This window comes from Coptis chinensis, chromosome 3 (genome assembly GCF_015680905.1).
Source record: "Coptis chinensis isolate HL-2020 chromosome 3, ASM1568090v1, whole genome shotgun sequence".
Classification (NCBI taxonomy): domain Eukaryota; kingdom Viridiplantae; phylum Streptophyta; class Magnoliopsida; order Ranunculales; family Ranunculaceae; genus Coptis; species Coptis chinensis.
The window spans coordinates 49,219,730-49,242,370 of record NC_141458.1 but is presented as its reverse complement, the minus strand read 5'-3'; the positions used below and the strand labels follow the sequence as shown (position 1 = coordinate 49,242,370).

At 38.0% G+C, this 22,641-nt stretch overlaps 1 protein-coding gene and 1 long non-coding RNA gene across 2 annotated transcripts; both read left to right on the top strand.

Moving 5' to 3' along the window:
* Positions 1–4,722: 4,722 nt before the first annotated feature.
* LOC147509876 (uncharacterized) lies at positions 4,723–8,764 on the top strand. The gene is made up of 3 exons (XR_015216664.1): positions 4,723–4,838; positions 8,067–8,132; positions 8,645–8,764. It is a non-coding gene; the product is annotated as an uncharacterized LOC147509876 (long non-coding RNA).
* An 8,778-nt stretch (positions 8,765–17,542) lies between these two features.
* LOC147509875 (U-box domain-containing protein 45-like) lies at positions 17,543–19,508 on the top strand. Its single transcript, XM_086602041.1, has 2 exons — positions 17,543–18,354; positions 18,436–19,508. Exons 1-2 carry the CDS (start codon positions 17,822–17,824, stop codon positions 19,376–19,378), a joined length of 1,476 nt encoding a protein of 491 aa, XP_086458167.1. The 5' UTR covers positions 17,543–17,821; the 3' UTR covers positions 19,379–19,508.
* Positions 19,509–22,641: the final 3,133 nt, after the last annotated feature.

Here is a 22,641-nt window from a genome sequence, read left to right as displayed (position 1 = left end):
TATAACCAACTCCTAACTATGAACTCCAAATCCGGAGCTCAACTACTAGGCTCGGAGCTCTAACTACTTAATTTAACCTAAACATGTTTTTTTGTTGTTTAAGTCAATAAAGGAGACCTATTTGACTTAGGAAACATGGGGCTTCTAGAAGAGTCAAGATGAGACTTAACAAGAGACGGTCTCCTAGTTAAACACTAATTGGGAAACCTCATCTATTCATCAAGGTGATACTTAACAAGAGACGGTTTCTTAGTTAAACACTAATTGGGAAATCTCATCTATTCTTATAAATAGAATAGTTGAACTACGCTTTGAGTTTGATTCTTATACACAGGATACGTAGGCAGCCATTAAAGAACGTGGTTCAACTCATCATCTTCTAAATCTCTTCTTCTTATTGATTCAATACTTCTAGTTGTTCTTTGATCATCAACAAAATATTTGTGTTTCTTGATTAGGAAAAATCATCACACAGATGGTAACCCAACCTAGGGACTGGAGATTCCAAGAACTAGGTTTAAAGGGAAGAACAAGTCATAGAATGTTGGTTGTGAGACATACATTGTTATTTATATGTCCTGTAGTTGGATAGTAAAATGTATGAGATCCTGAAGCGATAATAAAGATTGAGGTTTTTTGGGAAAAACTCTTAATGAAGTTCTATGGTCCTTATGGGCGGAGTGCATAGCTACAGGAGCACTCTTGATAGACTCACCTAGTGAATGTGAAAGTACATGCCGCTTTCTATGAGAATGAGGGTTGAGTCTCTAAATCATTCACAAATCTAGGAAGAGAGCACAGGACCTTTAATGTGCAAGACATGAAAGGAGAACACTGGATATGTTATGCGTGAATCTAACGTATTGTATACTCAAGACCTAAGTTTAAAACTTCGTCACTTATGGCTCTTATACTTTGGGTAATTTTCACTATGTAAAGGTTTAAGTCTTGGACACCTTCATTTATGCATAACATATTGAAATTGATATTGATTGCCCTTAAATATATTTTATATTTTGTTTTTATCAAAAATAAGTGGGGGATTGTTGTGTTATTTTGAATAAAACTAGAGGTGAACTTGGGCTTGGGCTTAGGCTCTTTGATCCCTTATCTTCTTTTTGGTAAACCTGTTTTTCCTAATAGGGTTGGAAAAATAATTGGATATGGATTGGGAAATAGAAACGTAGTAAACTAGTAGACTCCAATCCCTATAGGGAAACTGAAGTAATTCCCTACAAAAGCGGATCTATTAGTGTTCCATGTTTCTTGTCTATATATATACTCCTCTACCAGCAGCCTATATAGGATCTGCAAAACCTTACTTTCTAAACTATATTTTTGGGCAATCATAACATCAGTCTCGTTGTTCTTCCTTTTCTTCTTTGGTTTGTGTGCAGTAAACAAAGAAGAGTAATAACTGGTTGTTGTATCCTAGAGGTTGACGTGGTCTGTTTGCATAAAGAGGAACAGACGCGAAACAACCTTAAAGAGAGCGTACCGATCCGTGTTTCAGCTTTCTTTATATACACTATTTGTTCTTGTTGCAGAAATTATATTCCAATACTTACTTACTTATGTTGTCCATATTGTGAAGCATGTATTGAAACCACAGTACCATACACATATTTCTTCATTGTGAATGGACTAGAAACCTTTGTTTTGCCATTCCTATATATGAATCTGTGAACAAAAGTAAGTAGTGCTTGGGATATGGAGGAAAGCATGTTGCAATTGTGTTTAAAACTTGCATAAGTAGAAATGTAGAAGAAGTGGAGTTTGTAGCGACTGAAACTACAATCCATGTGGCATCTACTCTTATAGCGAGTTATTTTCTCTTAGGGCATCTCCAATAGGGGGTGTAAACCATATAGAGTGTAAAGTTTACACTTCAAGTGTCAAAAAACTATTTCCAATGGGGGTGGTATACCGTAGATAATAGACTATTAGTTGATAGAGGAGGTGAGGAATTCCCCATCTCGCTATCAGTTGATAAATAGCTCGGGCGACACTTTAACCAACGTCCGAAAAAAAAAAAAAAAAATCGGACGTTACTTTAAGTCAGGTCCCTTTCTAATTCTAAAGTCATAATTTGTAATTTTTTTAGCTCGGACGTCACTTAGAGTGACGCCCCAATTTAAATTAAAGAGAGACGTCACTTTAAGTGACGTCCAAGTTTAAAATCCAATTTTTTTTTTACACTTCTTCATTGGGGAGTATAGAGTGTGGATATATTTATAAGCTATACAATAGTATGTGTGTGTGCATATTTTAGCAAATAGATATGTAACACGTGGCAGTATCTTCTTAAGGCTTGAATATAGTCTTGGTGTGGGTAGAAAGTACCAGAACATATCTAAAGTTCAAATCCTCTTGCTTCCTAGGTTCGGAAGTGAGACAAAAAGAAGAGGTTCGTGGGCTTTGAAACTAGTTGGAGTAGTGGGTTCGTATAACCAACTCCTAACTATGAACTCTAAATCTGGAACTCAACTACTAGGTTCGAAACAGGTTCGTAGGCTTTGGAACTAGTTGGAGTAGTAGGTTCGTATAACCAACTCCTAACTATGAACTCCAAATCCGGAGCTCAACTACTAGGCTCGGAGCTCTAACTACTACTCCGAACCTAAACATGTTTTTCTGTTGTTTAAGTCAATAAAGGAGACCTATTTGACTTGGGAAACATGGGGCTTCTAGAAGAGTCAAGATGAGACTTAACAAGAGACGGTCTCCTAGTTAAACACTAATTGGGAAACCTCATCTATTCATCAAGATGATACTTAACAAGAGACGGTCTCCTAGTTAAACACTAATTGGGAAACCTCATCTATTCTTATAAATAGTATTGTTGAACTACGCTTTGAGTTTGATTCCTATACACAGGATACGTAGGCAGCCATTAAAGAACGTGGTTCAACTCATCATCTTCTAAATCTCTTCTTCTTATTGATTCAATACTTCTAGTTGTTCTTTGATCATCAACAAAATATTTGTGTTTCTTGATTAGGAAAAATCATCACACAGTATGTAATTAGAGTTGTAAAATCCTAATGACACCTATGTTGAGCCTACGTGGAGGTGTAATTTTACACCCCCCATTGGAGATGCCCTTAGAACTAATGGTATAATCAAACACTAATAATCCAAGCCATAGCAGGTCCTTCCCTTTACAAAGCGGAAACTGAACTAGAATGGGCAATTGGAGACTTGGAGCTCATACTATAAGAGCATCTCCAATGGAGGGTGTAAACAGTATAAAGTGTAAAGTTTACACCCCAGATTCAAAAAACTCATTCCAATAGGGGTTGTAAACCGTAGTTAATAAACTAATAGCTAATAGAACAAGTGGGGAACTCCTCACCCAGCCCAGATATGAGTTGTTAAAAAGCTAAAGTGACGTTCTACTTTAAAGTATGTCTAGACATCATCTCTCTTTAGTTCTAAAGTGTTGATTTCTAATTTTTAAACTCAGACGTCACTTGGAGTGACATCCCTATTTAAATTAAGCTCAAACGTCACTCCAAGTGATATCTGAGTTTTAAATCTCATTTTTTTACATCTCTACATTGGGAGCTACATAGTGTAGTGTGGATATATGTAGTCTATAAATTAGTATGTAAGTGGAGTTGTTAAATCATAATGGCACTTAGGTGTAGCCTATGTAGAGATGTAATTTTACTCCCTTATTAGAGATGCCATAATAATCTCTAAATTAGCTAAAAGCATCTTTAGGAGAGATACAAAAAAAAACACCAAATTTTTGAACCAAACTAAACACCAAACCAAAAAAACACCAACCATTTTTAGGAGAAACATCAAATTTTCGACATCAAATGACGCAATTTTAGATAAACCTCACCATATAGCCCACACGGTTTTCTCAAAACTGCGCACTGAAGCTTATCTTAAAAGCCCACGCATACGCGATTTTGGGAAAACCGCGCGATGTGTCGCACAATAACTTTCTTATTTATTTTATTTTCAAATCTCTCACGCGGTTTTGGCAAAACCGCGCCATAGAAGCCCAAGCCAATGTGGTGTTAAAAACACCGTGCGGTTTTTCCCCGCGTGAGAGATTTGATACAACACTAAAGCTAAAACCAAATTTTGGCCGATTTGGTGTTTTGTTTGATGTTTTTTTTTGTGTTTTCATCAACATGTGACTCTCCTGAAAATGAAAAAACACCAAATTTCTCTAAATTGTTGGAAATTTGGTATTTGATGCTAGAAAAGTATCTCTCCTAAAATACTTTGAGAGCTACTTTAATTGAAAAATTGTGTCATTAGTTAAATACAATATTTAAATCGGATCTTTTGTCTATATATCGGATCTCTGGTCTCAACTCTCTACACCCAAAAACGACCCCAAAGAAAAGGGTGCTGTATTGGGCGCCACTTATATTAGATCGGGCAGCCTCCGCCCAAGCCCAAACAACAAAGCCCAAGCAATAAAGCCCAATACACCCCCCCACCAAATCGAAACCGGCAACAACCTACCATTACCGGTCGTCTCTTTCGCCCAAACCCTTCGAACCCTAACCCTAAATTCGAATTTCAAATCTCAAACAAATCTCCAACAATCCCGATTCGAGTTTCTCCAACAAATCTCCAACAATTCGAATTAAGAACGGTTGTTGTTTTGGCCAAAACAACAACAAATCTCCAACAACTCGAGTTTGCAACTCGACTGGGTTTGTTTGTGAGGATTGTCACGATCATTTCATGACTTCGACTGGGTTTGTTTCAATCTCTGCGAGTTCTTCAATCATTTGCCACAATATGTGAAGCATATGTGTACAATTTCTGCGAGTTCTTCATGTCGAACCTGACCTCGTGAGAAAGCTGTAAGTTTCTCTTTTTTTTTTTATTATTTCCCCTCCAATTATAAGTCATGTCCAGATCATTGAAGAAAAATTTTCTTGTTTGAGTTGTTTCAAAGAAATTATTGAAAACACCTGCATGTGATATTATCATTTGGTTTGTGTAATGGATAACCCAATGAATGAAATAGTGTTGGCACTCCATTGGTGACGAAAGGTTTTCCTCTGTTTTAGCAAACCCGGCCTCCTTGATGGGTTTTATTGTCTCTGCTCCCGACGGGTAATTTAGGTTGAGGTTATTGAAATGTAGGATTGAGCTGACCAAAAGTTGTCGTTCCACCTTATTTAATTTGACCAAGGATGTCATGCAACATTTCTAAATGAAATCATAAATCGATGCAATGGTGCTTCAAGTTCCAGGCCATGTAGACTTCGTCCTAACACTAGATGACGATATCTTGCTTCCTATTCCTGTTGGGTTAGCAGTCCAGTCCTGCCCAAGAACTGACAACTTATTTGTAACTCAAATTTTTGGTCTAGAGTTCTTGGGTGATATTGGGTTTCTGCCCAACAGAGCACTACATTACTACTCTTCGGTTTCCCCTGCCTATTATCGTATGGATTGGTTTAACATTATGGTGAAGTTGGACACTAGAGGCATCAGAATATCACTACGTATTTTTGGGAATTAATAGTGGAAGACCTTAAAGGGTATTATGATGCAACATCGAGGAGTCTCTTTGCTAAAATGAAGGACGACCTTCACCATAGACGAAGCAACAAACACTTTCCTATTTTAGCTACCCAAAAAAATATATTTTCCCTTTCCTGTGTGTTGTCTGAATCCTTTTCTAACTTTTACAATTATTGATATTTTGTTCCTAGTGTTCCACAGTGGCATCTAAAATTCAATTCTTTTTGGGTACTTTGATAGTTTGATTCATGATCTCTCGTATGAGCTAATCTCTTACTCCAGTTTTTAGACTTTAGTTAAACACGTTCAACGTGTTACAATAAGTTGGTTTAGTTTTACCAACTTTGCTAGTTGGCACCTACAAGCTCCACCATATTCACAGTCATCTTCCACAATTATGAGACACCCAAAGGTTCTAATATCTCTTTTTCTTCTTTTTCATTTTTACATCTTCAAGTTGCTACTTGGCGAAAAACTCAAATTAAAATTGAGAAACTTCGATCTCGCTTTCCTTCCTTTTCTTCTTCCCCTGACAATTAAACCTTGATATGTCACCTGCCAGCCATGTATCTTGTTAGATTCCTTTATGATAGGTGTAGTAGTAGGCATTGGATCAAAGGGGAAATCGAACGAGATTTGTAGTCGACATCGGGGAATCGGTGCAGGTTAACATGTCGAAAAGAAATGCACTTTCCGCAAGGGTGGGTGGTGTGTTGAGTTGAGATATCTCTAAGTTGCTGGCCCCCGATGGAAGGATACACTTATTCCGTGCTGAAAATATGCCGGAAAGATCGGCGAAAAGCCTCAAGGCAAGATCTGATTACCCTTATTTATTTGGATTACGAGTTAGGAAAACCAGAGTGCTCTAGTGTGCTCTTCTTTTTGTTGCTTGTTTCATAGATGTAGGTGCTTGAAGCGAAACCTATTTAACATCGACACTCCATGGGTAGGTTTAAGAAGTAAAAGAAAGAAAAGTTCCGTGTCGGATATGACACATGGACTGATTAAAGGTTATAAAGATACAGGTACCAGCGCGTCAAACTTACTTAGGTTGAAACGAAAAAGGAAAGGGAAGAAAGAGATCGGGATGAAAAAGATAAAAACAATAGGAAATCAGATGAAAACGATCAAATATGTGATCTATCCGGAGAAGAACAATGTACCACATGGTTTTAGCAATCAAGTCTTTTAAGGTGGTATCTTTGATGCTTATCCAACAAGATCTAATATTATCTCATCTAATCTTTATGAACTTTGCCATTCCCGCCCATGTTCATGTTGTTTCAAAGATCGCTCTGTTAGCATACCAAATTATCAATGCCTACGCTACGATTGACTAGATGAATATATAACCTCGTATGTAATAAGAAGTCAGGCCGACGCTTGATTCAACTAGATTAGAGCCCCCAGCGTACTTGTATGTGGTTTTAGTTGGACTGTTAATCTACATATATGTTGGTTTTATGCTTAGTATTGTTACTTGTTGCTTTCAAAGAATCTACGCTTTCTTGACAAGAAATGACAGAAGAAAAAGAGGAGAGAATCAAAGAGTAGCACCCATCGAATAAGACTATATATTTGTAACACCTAAAATGGTTGGTTGAAGAAATAATCGATTGATTTATCATATTGGTCATACAGAGCACGTATGAGACACGAAATTTTTTTGGAGGAAGGATCCTTTCCAAACAAGATTCTGGAGAAGAAGGGGGTACCCTCTTCATTTCTCTAATTCACCAATGCCTCGTGTGAAAAATTTCTACTTGGAAGGAGGCATTTGAATTCCTAATCCATTCCCATGTGTTTTTATTTGTTATTACATGTTACCCTTTAATCCCCTAAGGAATTCAAATCCCAATGAATCATGGCAACTTACAACCATCACTAATTTAATGATTTTTTCTCAAACTCTTTCTAGAAGAACTGGGTTTAATTATGCAGCTACTTCTATGTAACTATACTCCTCCCTAGTTGATGTTGTTGTCTCTCTCTCTCTCTTTATTTGATTGGAAGATCTGTGGAATGTTTTTGAAATACTTTGGTCAAGATAGGGAAGAAATCAATCATTGCGGATGGAAAATAATATCATAATGCTATGTATATCTGCTATGATGGACAAGAGTTTATAAATGAAATAGAAGGTGTAGGAAGGGAGATAGTAGAATGTGGTGCCAAACCTCTTGAATTTCCACCCGTTAGTGCATGCAATGAATGATGAAGGATTTCATTCATGCAATGTGATCCGTGGTGGAGCTTATCCCGAAGTTACAAAGACCCCCTCTCAGAAAACTGTATTTTACATGAGCAATGCAGTTTTTACATAAGCAAACTTCTTATCTTGTTTGTTGTGCATCTTCACTTTACATTTTCTTTGTGCAACGTGTTAGACAAGTAATTGTACGTGTATCCTACTTCGGTTTAATGAGTATCTTATATTGTAATATATAAAATTCTTATTTGGTCGATCTAAACATGATGGTAGGTCTACTTTGGTTTAAATTCATACTGCTTATGTTCCTGAGTCTTGGCTAATGAGTAATGACCTTGATCACATGCAGCTTTTACGAGTACTTGCTTAAGGTCTGGATACAGGGGAACAAAACTGAAGCGGTAAAGCATTATAGGTGAGAAGCTTTCTTTGGTTTTCAAACTTACTGAATGTATGTTATCAAGGTGGTTTTTTTGGGTGGTTTCCCCTATGCTTGACGAGGGACAGAGTCAAGTTCATTTTGTTGTAGAGAGAGTCCAGTTATTTTGTTGTAATACTTGATGTACATAAATGACCGGTTCATACACAAAACAGCTTGTATATATATACATTTTGCAATTGTCGTGTAAAAGTTAGGTTATATGTACATATGGTTGTTGGAAGGATGTTATTATTGATTTCCGTGTTATGACGAGTTTAAGTATACTAAATGTTGACCAAACAAAGGAAACTCTTCCCAAAATCGATAGAATTTGGATAAGCGTAACACCTCATTCTATTTCTTCATATATACTTGGAGTTATCATAGCAAGCTTATAAGTCTATTAGTTTTACTGGTGAGAGATGATCTCTTTTTTCTAGTGGTTTTCTTTGTACATTGTTTATTTAAATATGGTTTACTAATACTTGTTTTATTTTTCTTTGTAGCGATGGGTCCTCGATCAAAGAATGTGAAGAATGTAGCGAAAACTACATTAAAGGGTGTTAAGAAATTGTTTGGTGGCGGTTCCTCTAGCGGTGATGCAGTTGGAAGAAAAAGACATAGAGGCGAGACGGCTTAACCGCGATCGGTAGCGTAGAGGGACCATTTGGAAAAAGAGGTTCTTGAGGTTCCCCGAGGTTGATTAAGTTTAGTGAAGATAGTGTAGATAGTGTAGATAGTGATATTAATGTAGGTTTAGATGTAGGTTTAGATGTAGGTTTAGATGTAGGTTTAGACAAAGGGAAGAGTATAGTAGAAGAGGAGAGTGAGAGTGAGGAGGAGAGTGAGGAGGAGAGTGAGGAGGAGGATGAGCAGGATGATGATGTTGAAGAATATGTGGTAGAAGACGTACCACCAGTGGAAGAAGCACCTCCGGTATTGGATTTCGTAAGAAAATCCAATGATGATTTGGAGTTTCAAAGAGGTGTGTATGGGGGAGGCCCGTATGAGTCAGAGTTGTTGTATGACTATGCGGTGCATGTCGCTCGCGATGTTTGGGAGAGAAGGGTAATATTTTGTTTTTCTTGTGTACTTTGATTTTCTTTTACAAAATATTTTGTTTCTGTTCATATATATCTAATGCGTGCTCGGTTGTTTCAGGAGGATCGCGAGAATGAAGTGTGTTTCACACTTAGCGAATCCCATCCCAATGGAATTTCAAAATGAATGTGAAAGGTCTCCCAGATTTGCCGTGCAAAATAAGGATCGGGTTGTTTGATCTCGTGGAAGGTTATCACGAGCATATGGATCCACCATTGATCTCGGCGTTTGGGAGAGATGGCATCCGGGAGACCAACACCTTCCATATGCCAGTTAAGGAGATGATCGTGACTTTGGACGATGTTGTCCAAATCTGTGGAGTCACATTAGAGGAAGAAGCGCAAAGGGACGATGAGTGAACTTACAACAATCGATAAATCTCTTTACATCTTGGTGCAGGGCTCCCTATTGATTTGATTAGGGCGGAGATGGAAGCTAGCGAGTGTTCACTTCAAAAGTAAGGCTAGAATTCATCCGGAAGCATTTTGCGAACAAGATTCATGATAGCCCTATATGTGACGCTGAAATGTGGTAGAGAAGGCCTCGAAGTTTCCGGGATGTTCAACGGATTTAGAGCTTTTATTCTGTTTTTCTTTGGATGTGCCGTTTTCTTGACAAGTCCGGGACTGGAGTGCCTATATGTTATCTCGAGGCCGTTGTTGAAATTCATGAGATAGAAGAGTATGCATGGGGTGCGACAATTTTGGCGTTTTTATATAGAGGTCTCGGGCTGCCACATGTCTGCGAAGGTGAAAGGGGTTACAGGCTATATGACTCTTCTACGTAAAATTTGAGTATTTTAGAGTTTATTTTTTAATGTTAATTTTATTACTCTATCAATATGTTAACTATTTGTGTATATCTAGGCATGGATCTATGAGTATTTTCCGGTATTCATGACAGTCCCCAAATTTCAACTATATCTCGTCTCACCCGGCGTGCTCATAGACACATCCCAATCGCTCCACACTATTACGACACAACGTATGCATTGCAGTTTATCGGCGATAATTGATGATTTGAATGAGTTCAATGTAAGTATTAAATTCAATGACAATTTGGTATTTAAGTTTGTTTATATTTATTTTTTAGTAATTGATCATTAGAGTTGTTAATGACACATTTGATTTTGTTTCGTGTTGTTTGGCATCCCTACAAAAATATCGAGATACAAACCCGATCGATGACATTGCATTTTTGAGGGATTGCTATGTTTTTTCAACATTGTCGAGCTTTACGCCGCAAGGGTGGTCGCGTCGGTTAAGGTCACGTGCAACTTGTACCTAAAGATCCTCCAATGCCAAATTGGAGAACAAGAACTGGCGGGGACGCTGGTATGAGGTGAGCCGACCAATATTGGGCCACTTTTACCGAGTCGTGGCAGAAATCACGTGATTCAACTCTGCAACCGAGGACCTATTTCGCCTTATCCATGGGAGTGTCATCAAAACTACATGACTTGGTATGCGAGGAATTCTCATGTAGTTTTGGTGAACCCCGAGCTTCTTCCGATTCATCCCTCCCCGGAACAACGCCTAACCGTTCACCGATTGTAAGTATTGTGATTTTTAATTGAGTTTTCTCTAAACCGTGATTTTTGCATTCGATTGGTAACTTATCTTGATTTTTCTTTTTTCGATGAAGCGGCGTCATCGATGAAACCAGTCGTTTGCTAGAGAGAGGTCCGCAATTGGTGGGAATGATATGCCGAGGAAGCAAGGTCCTCCTTCGAACAGCGCATAACTTGACTAGGTGCAAATACATTGGTGGCTATAGTTGATTTGTTTGTTTCAGTTTAGGGTTTGTAGAATGTGTTTGTAACTTTGTAGTTTAGTTTGATGGATGTAATTCATACATTGATGGATATGATGTTTGCATGAATGTTTGAATGGAATTTAATGTTTAGGGTTTAGGGTTTAATGTTTGAATGTAATTTGTTTCAGTTTAGGGTTTAATGTATGAATGGAATTTTATGTATGGATGAATGTTTGATATCTGATGAATATGGAATTTGATGTATTGATGTATGGTTTAATGTTTGAATGTTTGATATCTGATGAAAAGTGGAATTTGATGAATATGAAAGTGTTGTAAAAACAAAACGAATTTTGAAATTTTTTTCTTCCAAACGACCCAGCCACATCGTTTGGCATAAAGGCCAAACGACCTCAGCAGATCGTTTTCCCTTTATACCAAACGACCACGGCAGATCGGTCACTTTAAATCTCAAACGACCCATGCACATCGTTTGGTCTAAAGACCAACGACATGACCACATCGTTTGGTCTTTAGACCAAACGCGATCACGTTTGGTCTTTAGACCAAACGCTTTTGTATTAAAAGCCAAACGACTTCACCGTGTAGTTTCGGTCATTATTGACAACATACGAACGTTATTTCAAATCATTCGATTGCGGTCCGAATCAACTAGTCGATCACTCAATTGCCATCCGAATCAACTTAGTCGATCATTCGATTTCAAAATCACTTTCGATTGACGCGTCGAATCAACTTAGTCGATCGCTCTATTTCCAAATCACTTTCGATTGCCGTCGAATCAACTTAATCGATCACTTGATTTCCAAATCAAATCAAATAAAAGCCCTAACATTATTTCCAAATAACAAAAAATAAAATAAAATTACATTTGTTCCAAATTACATCAAAATATCAAATTATATCAATATATCACTTAGTCGATCGCTCGATTTCAAAATTTGCCGTCCGAATCAACTTAGTCGATTACTCGATTTCCAAATCAAATCAAATAAAAGCCCTAACATTGATAACATAAAAATCAAATCAAATTACACTTGTTCCAAATTACATCAAAATACAAATTACATCAAAATATCATATCGACAACATACAAACAACTTAGTCGATAACATGTATCTTTGTTGGGTCTTCAACGAGCTCATTTTCCCATATTAAATTGGGAATGTTCAATGCCATAAATTGCAATTGCCCTTCTACTCAAGGCCAAATTCCAACTTTCAGCAATATCATATCGAGCTCTAAGCCATTGGCGATTCTTCGAGGAACCGGACAATCTTCAACAAGTTCAACATTGACAAAATGATTTCCACCAACATATGCTTACCCAACACTTGGGTCACTCTCTCGAGATTTGCTTGGGTTCTCGCATGAGATGAGAAGGAAGCACCGACGAGCTCCTAAATGCATAAGGACAACATTAAATCTTGAAGCAAATAAGTATCCAAAGAAAAGGCATGCTCATCCACTTATTTAAGGGTCGCGTAACCTTCTTCATGTAGGATTTCCTTCATCGAATATAAAACCTCACTTTGATTGTACAAAGTACAATAAAGGGGAGGTTGTCGATAAGCTCTTCGTACAACTCTCTTCTCATCCGTGGCCATTCTTCTTGACTTCTTCCTAATGCAATGCGAAAGCTCTATAACCGCAGTTGCCATCCACCAAGGTCATGGACTCTAACAATGTATTTATGCATTTCTTCGGAATATCCAACCCGTAATCCTTAGGACCCTTCGTCTTTCCAAAGTCTAAGCCATCTCTCACATTTAAATGGTGTACCGTTTTGGGAGAAGGCTTATTTAAATGGTGTGGTTGTTTTGGTGTTTTGGGAGAAGGTTTATTTCTTGGTGTGGTTGTTTTGGTGTTTTGGAGAAGGCTTATTTTTGTTGGTGTGGTGTGGATGTTTTGGGTTGGTAGTTTTGGAGAAGACTTCTTTCTTGGTGTAGTGTGGATGTTTTGGGTGGGCGTAATGTTTGGTTGTGGACGACCCACTCTTCATGGTCACGTTGAGAATGTTCAAAATGAGATGGATCTCGCTTTGAAGAGTTATCATCTCCAGTTTGAAGCTTTTCTTTCTGCAGCTACCTTCGGCCGACCTTTGGTTTTGCTTCCTCACAAGGCGGTACTAGCCATGTACTTTCGATACGGCAATCTCCATAAGCTTCCTAATCATAACCCTCTCGCTCTTCTTCTTAAAACCATTGCAAACCTATTCATGAACAAGTCCATCGAAGGTGCAACATCGGGACCAACACCCACCGGCACATTGGGAGAAGCGGACAATGTTTTCCAAAGGGTCGATAGCGATCAAAGGGATGGACCGCTCTTGCTCTTCAAACTCAATTAATTCATGAGCACATGGCGGTCCATGGCTCGTGCGCAAATAACACCAACACCTTATCTCTCCATCTTTAACACGCTTTTACGCGGGTATCTATTTCTTCAAATAACAAGTCTAAACACTTGCGTGAGACAAGGCCTCCGAGTTCACGCGAAACAAAGGAATCCGGTGGTGGTGCTGAAGTTACAATCATACTTCTCTCGAAGGTAGCTCTAATTTCGGACATCCGGATCTCTAGAATCGGGTGGATTAAGCTAAACATACTCAAAAATCATGACGGTTTGCATTTCCTAGTACACGCTTCACGAGCATGAGACCCTTCAACTCTATTGGTCGTTGTACTCCCAAAGTGAATGTGTTGGTCGGTCCAACAACATACGAATCGATCCCGAGGAGGAAACCAAGTCTCTCGCAAATAACAAACAAAATTGAGTACTCAACCCCGTAATATTTTTCCAAAGCATCCCATCTACTGGAAAATAACCTCGTCTTCGATTTGACTCTGGTGTTCCACGAACTGGGCCTTCTACAAGTTCAGTAGTTGGAAAAATATCGTAACATTTTGAAAGGACGACGCGTAGCGATATGCCATCTACATAGATGCTTGTGTGCGTTAGGAAAAACTTCTCGGTGCACTCATCAAGGCTAAGTCCCCGGAACCGCGATCACGTATGGACTTATGTCACCAAGCAAGCCACTAAAATGATGCAGGGCCCACTCATAGTCGATTTTGTTTTTGATGAAGCAAGACGACACACGGTGAAAGATTTCCATGTTGAAGTCACCCCAACAAACCGCATCTGAAAGGCCACCGATACTTGTAGTTTTGTAGGTAGCGTCTAACATGAAAAAATGTTGGAAAAGTCCGAGCCAACTTAACACCTTCCGGATGGGCCCATAACAATCCGTTATCTCCCTCGGTATTCTCATCCCCGTCTCAACTCCTCAAAATAATGTTCTTTTGCTAACAACTCACGCAAATCTCTGTAATTGTGTGAGACCGCTCATATCCATTTCCTCACCTTTCGCCTTGCGCGGTGTAGACTTAGGATATACTAGAGATGTTATCATGATACCTATTCTTGATGGAATCCAATATTTGTTTAGGTTTTATTCCACACTTACTCATCTCGACAAATACTTTCGAACTCGGAGCGGTTAGTCGAGTAGCAAATGCATGTCCTTCAAGGGTTCGCCAATGGATGGTTGTGAACACCATTAAGAGCGACAATTTTCCAACTATCGGCGGTCGCGTTGAAAATACCTTTTAACTTAAATGGACATCCCGATTTCTTGGTTCCCGACCTTCTCTTATTAGCCTTCTCTTAGCCTTCCTTCTTGTGTGACCCGATACACACCCGAAAGCACTCACAAGCCAAATTCAATCTTGCTACTCGGTTTCCTTTGGCACACTCAGACTTTTCAATGACCACAACAACATTAACTTGTCTTCCTCTAGCGGTTGCCCAATCGATTGCCTCGCTTCGTGTATGAAAGACCTAAACACATAAAAACAACAACTATTATTAATACACTAATAAAATTATATTTAGAAAATTAAAAAAAAATGAAATCAATGCCTACTCAATCATACCTCTTCAGAGTAAAAATTTCATTGTATCACTTAAAATCGGTTGACAATCCACATCATTCGAGTTTGCGTAAGATCGGTTCCTGATAGCGGCAAAAGAATTCTACATATAGAAAATAAAACAAGAGTCTCAAACAATGCATTTAGTTTCAAACGACCCGACCATGTAGTTTCATCAAGAGTCCAAACGACCTTTACATGTAGTTCTATAGTGTAATGAAACGACCGCCATGTAGTTCTCAGTAGTGTAATGAAACGACCGATGTATGTCGTTCCGTAGTGTTCTCAAACTACACCGCCATGTCGTTCCGTAGTGTTCTCAAACTACAGGCCCATGTCGTTTGATAGTGTTACCAAACGACCCAGCCATGTCGTTTGGGCTCGGGTTTTGCATTCATTCATTTTGCATCCATTCATTCATTCATTCAATCAATCAAGTGTTTTGTATTCATTTTAATCAAGTGTTACCTCATTATTTAGGTTTGCATTTTGTCGTCGACGATTTCTCGGAATTTCATTTGCTCGACTTGTCGCATCTTCAAATTCTTTACCTTGACCTTCAACATTTTGTTCCACTTCTTCACTTTCAACATATCTTCTATTTTCTCCTTCTCTAATTTGTTGTTCTTCTCTAATTTGTTGTTGTACATCAAACATTACCTCAAATACTTCTTCATCATCTTCATGTTCCATTTAGAGAAACTTGAGTGTGTAGAGAAACTTGAGTATGTAGAGAAAACTGAGTATTCTATGTAAAACCCTAAACTCTAAACCGAAAGAATGAGTATTCTATATATATTTGAAATTTTGATATATTTGAATAATTGAGTGAAATATATTTGTAAACACCCCAAACTAGTTTATTATTTACAATTGAATAAAAAAAAAATGGAAAATAACAAGTTTAGATATAAAACATGATTATTATTTTAGATTTGGATAATTTAGTGAAATATGTTTGAAATTAAATTTTTTTTTATGTCGGTACGAAATTTGTAAACCCTAAACCCTAAACCCTAAACCCAAACCCCAAACCCCCAAACTAGATTATGATTCAAAATTTGAAAAAGAAAATAAAAAATAATAAGTTTATAAATAAAACAAATTATTATTTTGAATAATTAAGTAAAATTTGTTAGCACGAAATTTGTAAATAACTCTAAACCCTAAACCCTAAATCTCAACCTAGTTTTATGATTCACAATTTTAAAAATAAAATAAAAAATAACAAGTTTAGATATAAAACAAATTATTATTTCAAATAATTAAGTGAAATATGTTGGTACGAAATTTCTAAACCTTGAACTCTGAACTCTAAACCCCAAACTAGTTTATGATTCACAATTGAAAAAATAATAATAATAACAAGTTTAGATATAAAACAAATTATTATTTTAGATTTTATAGCATGTTTGATTACATGTTTTAACTTGGTTATAAAGATACTATGTCATAACGGATAAAAGAGTGTAGAGTGCATGTAGTTTTATTGATGTAATTGTGTTGTTTCTAACCCAATTTTTAAATCGGATTTCAATTTTTCTAATTCAATTGAAATCGTTTGAGTGCATTTGGAATCGTTTGAGTGTGTCTCACGTCGTTTGAGTGTACACTCAAACACGCGACCAAGTCGCTTTGAGTGTAAACTCAAATTACATGTCCAAGTCGTTTGAGTGTACACTTTCGCATCGACATGACCATGTCGTTTGAGTGTTAATTTGAGTTTGAGTTACACTCAAACTAGATGGCCAAGTCGTTTGAGTGTATACTCAAACGATATGGAACAAAGTCGTTTGAAGTGTTACTCACACTAACACCGAAACTACGCTGCCATGTAGTTTGAGTGTACATCGAAACTACGCGGTCATGTAGTTTGAGTGTACACTCAAACGACATGACCGCGTAGTTTTCGCGTACACTCAAACCGACATGGCACGTAGTTTGAGTGTTAGTGTGAGTAACACTGAAACTACGCTGCCATGTAGTTTGAGTGTACACTCAACGACTTGGTCATGTAGTTTGAGTGCACACTCAAACGACATGGCCGCGTAGTTTCGATGTACACTCAAACTACATGGCCGCGTAGTTTGAGTGTACACTCAAACGACATGGCAGCGTAGTTTCGATTAATACACTCAAACTACATGGCCGCGTAGTTTCAATGTTAGTGTGAGTAACACTCAAACGATTTCATAAATGTCGTCGAGTGTACACTCAAACGACTTGGCGAAGTCGTTTACGTTTTCACTTAAACGACATGGTCATGTGCGTTTTTCATTTACACTCAAACGACAAGACCACGCCGCTGAGTGTAAACAAAACTTTTCGCCAAGTCGTTTGAGTGTACACCATCTCATAATCGTGTCGTTTGAATAGAAAAACGAACGCGGCCGGAGGGTTCGTTTTGGCAATACCGGTTGAATTGGTTCTTTGGGCTTGGGCTTTATGGCAAATTTGTAATATGGCAAATTTGTAAAATTTCTTCTTTTTTGAGGGGTTGCCCAATCCAATTTGATGAGTGCCCAATGGAATCACCAAAGAAAATGAGCAGCTCATATGTTATCTCACTTATTGCCATCATCTCTGGAGCACGGGTAGAGCGGTACGGTTAATAATTAATGAGGTAAAGAGCGAGACTCTAGTCGAGCAAAAATAATAATAAACTACTTTACACACCTCCCCATAACCAAATAGTCTATTCCTCGCCCTACGCCTTCTTTAAGAAGCTCCCCCATCCTTTTCTTCTCTACCAAATTAGTCCACACTTAAAACCCTCACACCTAATTTACAAACTCTCTTTCTATTTCTATTCCTTTCTTTGCAATGTAGGCCGTTGTCGGTCTTTTTCTAAACTCTAAACAACAACCAAAAATGGCCACGTGTCACCGTCACAACAACAACAAACTATGGTCTGCATTTTCAGCTGCTTCATTCCGCCGAAAATTTTACGACACAATAGGCTGTGGAATTTCACGTCAACTTCAAGAACAAGAATCTGAAGAAGAAGAAGAAGAAGAAGAAGAAAATAATTCTGACATTGGGTTGCCAAGATCGGACCCACCACCAATGGAGAAAACTAAGTTGTCAGAGATATTAAACCATCCACAAATCTCAGATGAAGAAGTAGTAATAGTAGTAGTAGGGGTAGAAGAGGTCAAGAGAAAATTAGAAGCGTTTGAAGAGTTGCAAAGAGTAGTAAAGAGACTACAGATGGAGGAAGTTATGGAAGATACTGCTTTGGATGTTAGAAGATTTGCTAAAGATGATTCGGAAGCTAGATCGACTCTTGCAATGCTTGGTGCTATTCCACCTCTTGTTAATATGATTGATTCTTCTCATTCTAATATTGCTTCTAAGGTCGCTTCACTTTATGCTTTACTTAATCTTTGCATTGGAAACGATATGTGAGTAAAACTGCGTTATATTATTTTTTTGAGTTTTCGTAGATCTTGAATTGGATCTGATTATGTTACTAATTTTTCTAGGAATAAAGCGGCGATTGTTAAAGCTGGAGCTGTGCATAAAATGCTGAAGCTAATTGATGATTATTGTACTCCGAGTTCTCAAGTGTGTGAAGCTATTGTGGCCAATTTTCTTGCTCTGAGTGCACTTGATTCGAATAAACCTATTATAGGTACCTCTGGGGCAATTCCATTTTTAGTTAAAACACTTGAAAATAGTGGCATTACTGGTCAAGCCAAGCAAGATGCACTTAGAGCAATTTACAACCTGTCTATTTTCCCTTCCAACATATTGGTGATTTTGGAAACAGATCTTGTTCCATTTCTACTTAACGCACTAGGGGAAATGGAAGTTAGCGAAAGGAATTTATCAATTCTTAGTAATGTAGTTTCAACACCTGAAGGTAGGAAAGCTATTAGCAACACGGCTGATGCTTTCCCTATTTTGATCGATGCTTTGAATTGGAGTGATTCGCCAGGTTGTCAAGAGAAGGCATGTTACATTTTAATGGTAATGGCACATAAGGCTTATGGAGATCAACAAACAATGATTGAAGCAGGAATAGCATCGTCCTTGCTGGAATTGACACTCTTAGGTAGTACATTGGCACAGAAGAGAGCTTCTAGAATATTGGAGTGCTTAAGAGTGGATAAAGGAAAGCAAGTTACAGAGAATTATAAAGGAGGGTGTTTGGGTGGAGGAGCTGTTTCTGCTCCAATTTGTGGGACTTCATCATCTTCAACTGGACTAAATCATCAAGACTTGAAGCAAGGTTTGGATGAAAAAGAAGATCAAGAAGAAATGATGAGTGAGGAAAGAAAAGCAGTAAAGCAGTTAGTTCAACAGAGCTTACAGAACAACATGAGGAGAATTGTAAAGAGGGCTAATTTACCTCAGGATTTCATTCCTTCTGATCATTTCAACGCACTTACTACAATTACAACTTCAAAGAGCGTCCCGTTTTAAGGAATATGGAGAGTTGATCAGAGAGTGAAGCTGGTACAGGTCTACAAGTAGTTAATTTACTTCTCCTTCTCCATTGTTGTTTTGTTCTTATTGTCTTATTATTAGTTGCTATATAAATAATCATTATTTACTTTTTGCTTTCTTTGATTCCAAGAACTTAGATTCACTACTAGAGTAATAGAAGTAGAACACTATATCAATGGTTCCTGACCATGAGAAGAACCATTCAGTACTCAACAATAGCATTTCCACTAGTTACAATGTTTGTCGAATAGATGAGTTTTGCGTAAAATGTTTGTTCTCAGTCGGGCAACTTGTGCAAAACAGGAAAAATTTAGTAACTTCCTATAGAAGATTGGTTATTGCGTATTACTTAGATTCTAATTCTACCTGTCACTCAAACAAGTTCATCTTTCTTCAATTGGGTTATATTTTTCTGGGGTTGTGAGGAATTGAACAGATAACGAACGAACTATTGATCATTATAACACTAACTAGTCTCTATAGTCATGCTCTTGATTTCGTGTATATATCACAGATAAACTGCCATATCCCAGAATCTATCCTTCTGGAGTTTGTTCTCCGTAATTGTGACCACCTTCAAGTTACTAACATATTGACCATTGTATTTTTTGGCCTGGATTTTGCTTACGTATGACCTGTTGTTGGCTAGCTTGCATGTGTAACCTGTCAGGGATTCTTGGTTGGTAGATTCTTTTGTCGGTCTTTTGTGTTTAATCTAATTAAGCAAGACCACTAGTTAAATGGAACACTATACAAAATGGAACAGATTGCTGGGGTTAAGGAGACCCCACCTGTTTTTTTTTTTGCATATAGGTAAACCTCACAGTCCCTCCCTAAAGTGAGATCATTAAGGGAGGCATAACATGACTATCTACGACCAACAAGTATCATCCCTGATATACAGGACATTAGTCACTGCACATTCCACAATGGGATCTCAAGCAAAGAATGATATGATCCTATACCACACCTGTTATGATTTGCTTTATACATACCAGAGTTTACTGTTTCTGGTTTACGTTTTTCTTTGTAGCTTGAATGCAATCATTTGTAGAACTTAATAGATGACTGGAACATGTCTCTTGGATATGGATCCTTAAAACCTGGTATTTTACACTGGCAACATTTTCGTAATTTTTTTGCCTTTGTTACTGATTTAACCGGGGGCTTACTGGATTAACATGGTTCACTTCAGACTTCAGATTTTTGTGCCCACTCTAGTGCTTTTCAGCGTTCTAATTGTTCTCCATAAAGTAAGTCCAGTTTCCTTTAGATCTTGTGATTATTCAGTCCAGCTTGAAGCAGGTTTTACTATATAGGTAATGGCAGCCTCTTGCTTGAATGGATGGTAAGGCTGCATTAGACTTTTTGGAGAAGAATAAATCATAAATTCTTGGCATGGAAATCTCAACAAATTCTGACTGCTGTAGCTCTTTTGCGACCTAGTTTTTGTCATGTAAATTATTCAAGTTAGTAGAGGTGAAACATTGTAGCTCGTACATTAGCTATCTTTGCTGTTGAAGTACCAAACTCGTCTGAAAGGTGGCTTATGAATGCTCTAGTGTAACAGCGTAAGACTGTCTCTGTAAACTCTTCGGACAATACGTACATATAAATAGAGATGATGTGTTGTAATTTTATATGTATGTAAATTTTTTTTTTTTTTTATTTTATCTTTTTAATTTTTTTCTGCTAAAATATTTGACATATATATATTATAATAATATAGGAATACACTTAGAACATTTTGAAAGAATACCCATATCAGATGAGCTAAACGCTCATTTTGTAAGATCATAGGCCTCTCCATTAAAATATCTTCTTAATCAACTAAAACATTAATAATTAAATTTACTAGAAATTCTAATAATGGCTTTAGCTATGCTTTGTAACGACTAAAGCTAAACTGGACTCTTGGGCCTTCAAGTTGTTGATGACAAAATTTTCCACCTATGTTTTGCAAGCTGCACTGCTACTTCAGTTGTTAGAAATTCACTCTCTTCAGCTGACTTTGCCTGAAATCTCCTTACTGCAGTAGCTACTAAAGATCCTTCCTCATTCCATGGCAGCACCAGCACCTGATAGAGTCCTCTTATTGAAAGTCGCATCAAACCTGTCACGTGATTTTGTGTTGCTCCCAGGATATCTAATTGAACTCCATCCTTCCAAAAAATGGCCAAGCCATCACTAGACCCCACAGTAGGCAAACAGAACCTACTCTTATAGTTAATCTCATTACCTACTTTGTCTATCCTCTTTTCTTTTGATTTAGTTTCTAATAAAAAGATAACATCCGGTTGACGTCGCCGGATTAGATTCTTAAGATTTTGAACCATTGTGGAGGTTCCTATTCTACGACAATTCCATATTATCATTGAGATAGGTACATTCAAAAGACAACCACTGAATTCTAGTAGTGCATTCACATGCTCAAAATAAACACAAATAACATGTGAGAAAAGAAATAGTAGCTGTGGTCTCGATTTCTTGAGAAACCACTTTATATAAACAAAAATCCTCAAGCCCACGAAGCATGGCAAGCCTCGAAGCTCAAATCCACGCTTTGTAATGTACGATGGAAGCACATGTCCCAGTCAACACGTAGCTCGATACATTCAGAGCCTTGGACTCTATAATGCAGTTATTATACTCTATGCATTTCCAGAATTACTACCGCATCTATGGTGTTAGCTCACATTCTTTACAGGTCGATCAAGCTCCAAACTAGGGGCTGGGAGCTAGCCACAGCCATCTCCGGACTGGGGCTCATTATTGCCATCTAAACATGTTCAATTATGTTATTATGCTCCATGCATCTCCAAAATTACTACTGTTAGTTCGTACTAACATTTTGGTGTTAGCTCGCATTTTTTACAGGTCAATCTAGTTCCAAAGCTGGGGCTAACTATAGTCACACCAATTCAAGGCTAGCTATCAACTGGATCCCTAGAGGTCGCCCCAGCTCCTGTTGACAAGACCCCAGAGGTCGCCCCAGATCCTGTTGTCAAGACCCCAGAGGTTAATCAAAGCTCCAAAACTAGGGCTAACTATAGTCACGCCAATTCAAGGCTAGCTATCAACTGCATCCCTAGAGGTCGCCTCCGCTCCTGTTATCAAGACCCTAGAGGTCGCCTCCGCTCCTATTGTCAAGACCCCAGAGGTCGCCCCAGCTCCTGTTGGCAAGACCCTAGAGGTCGCCTCCGATCCTCTTGTCAAGACCCCAGAGGTCGCCTCAGCTC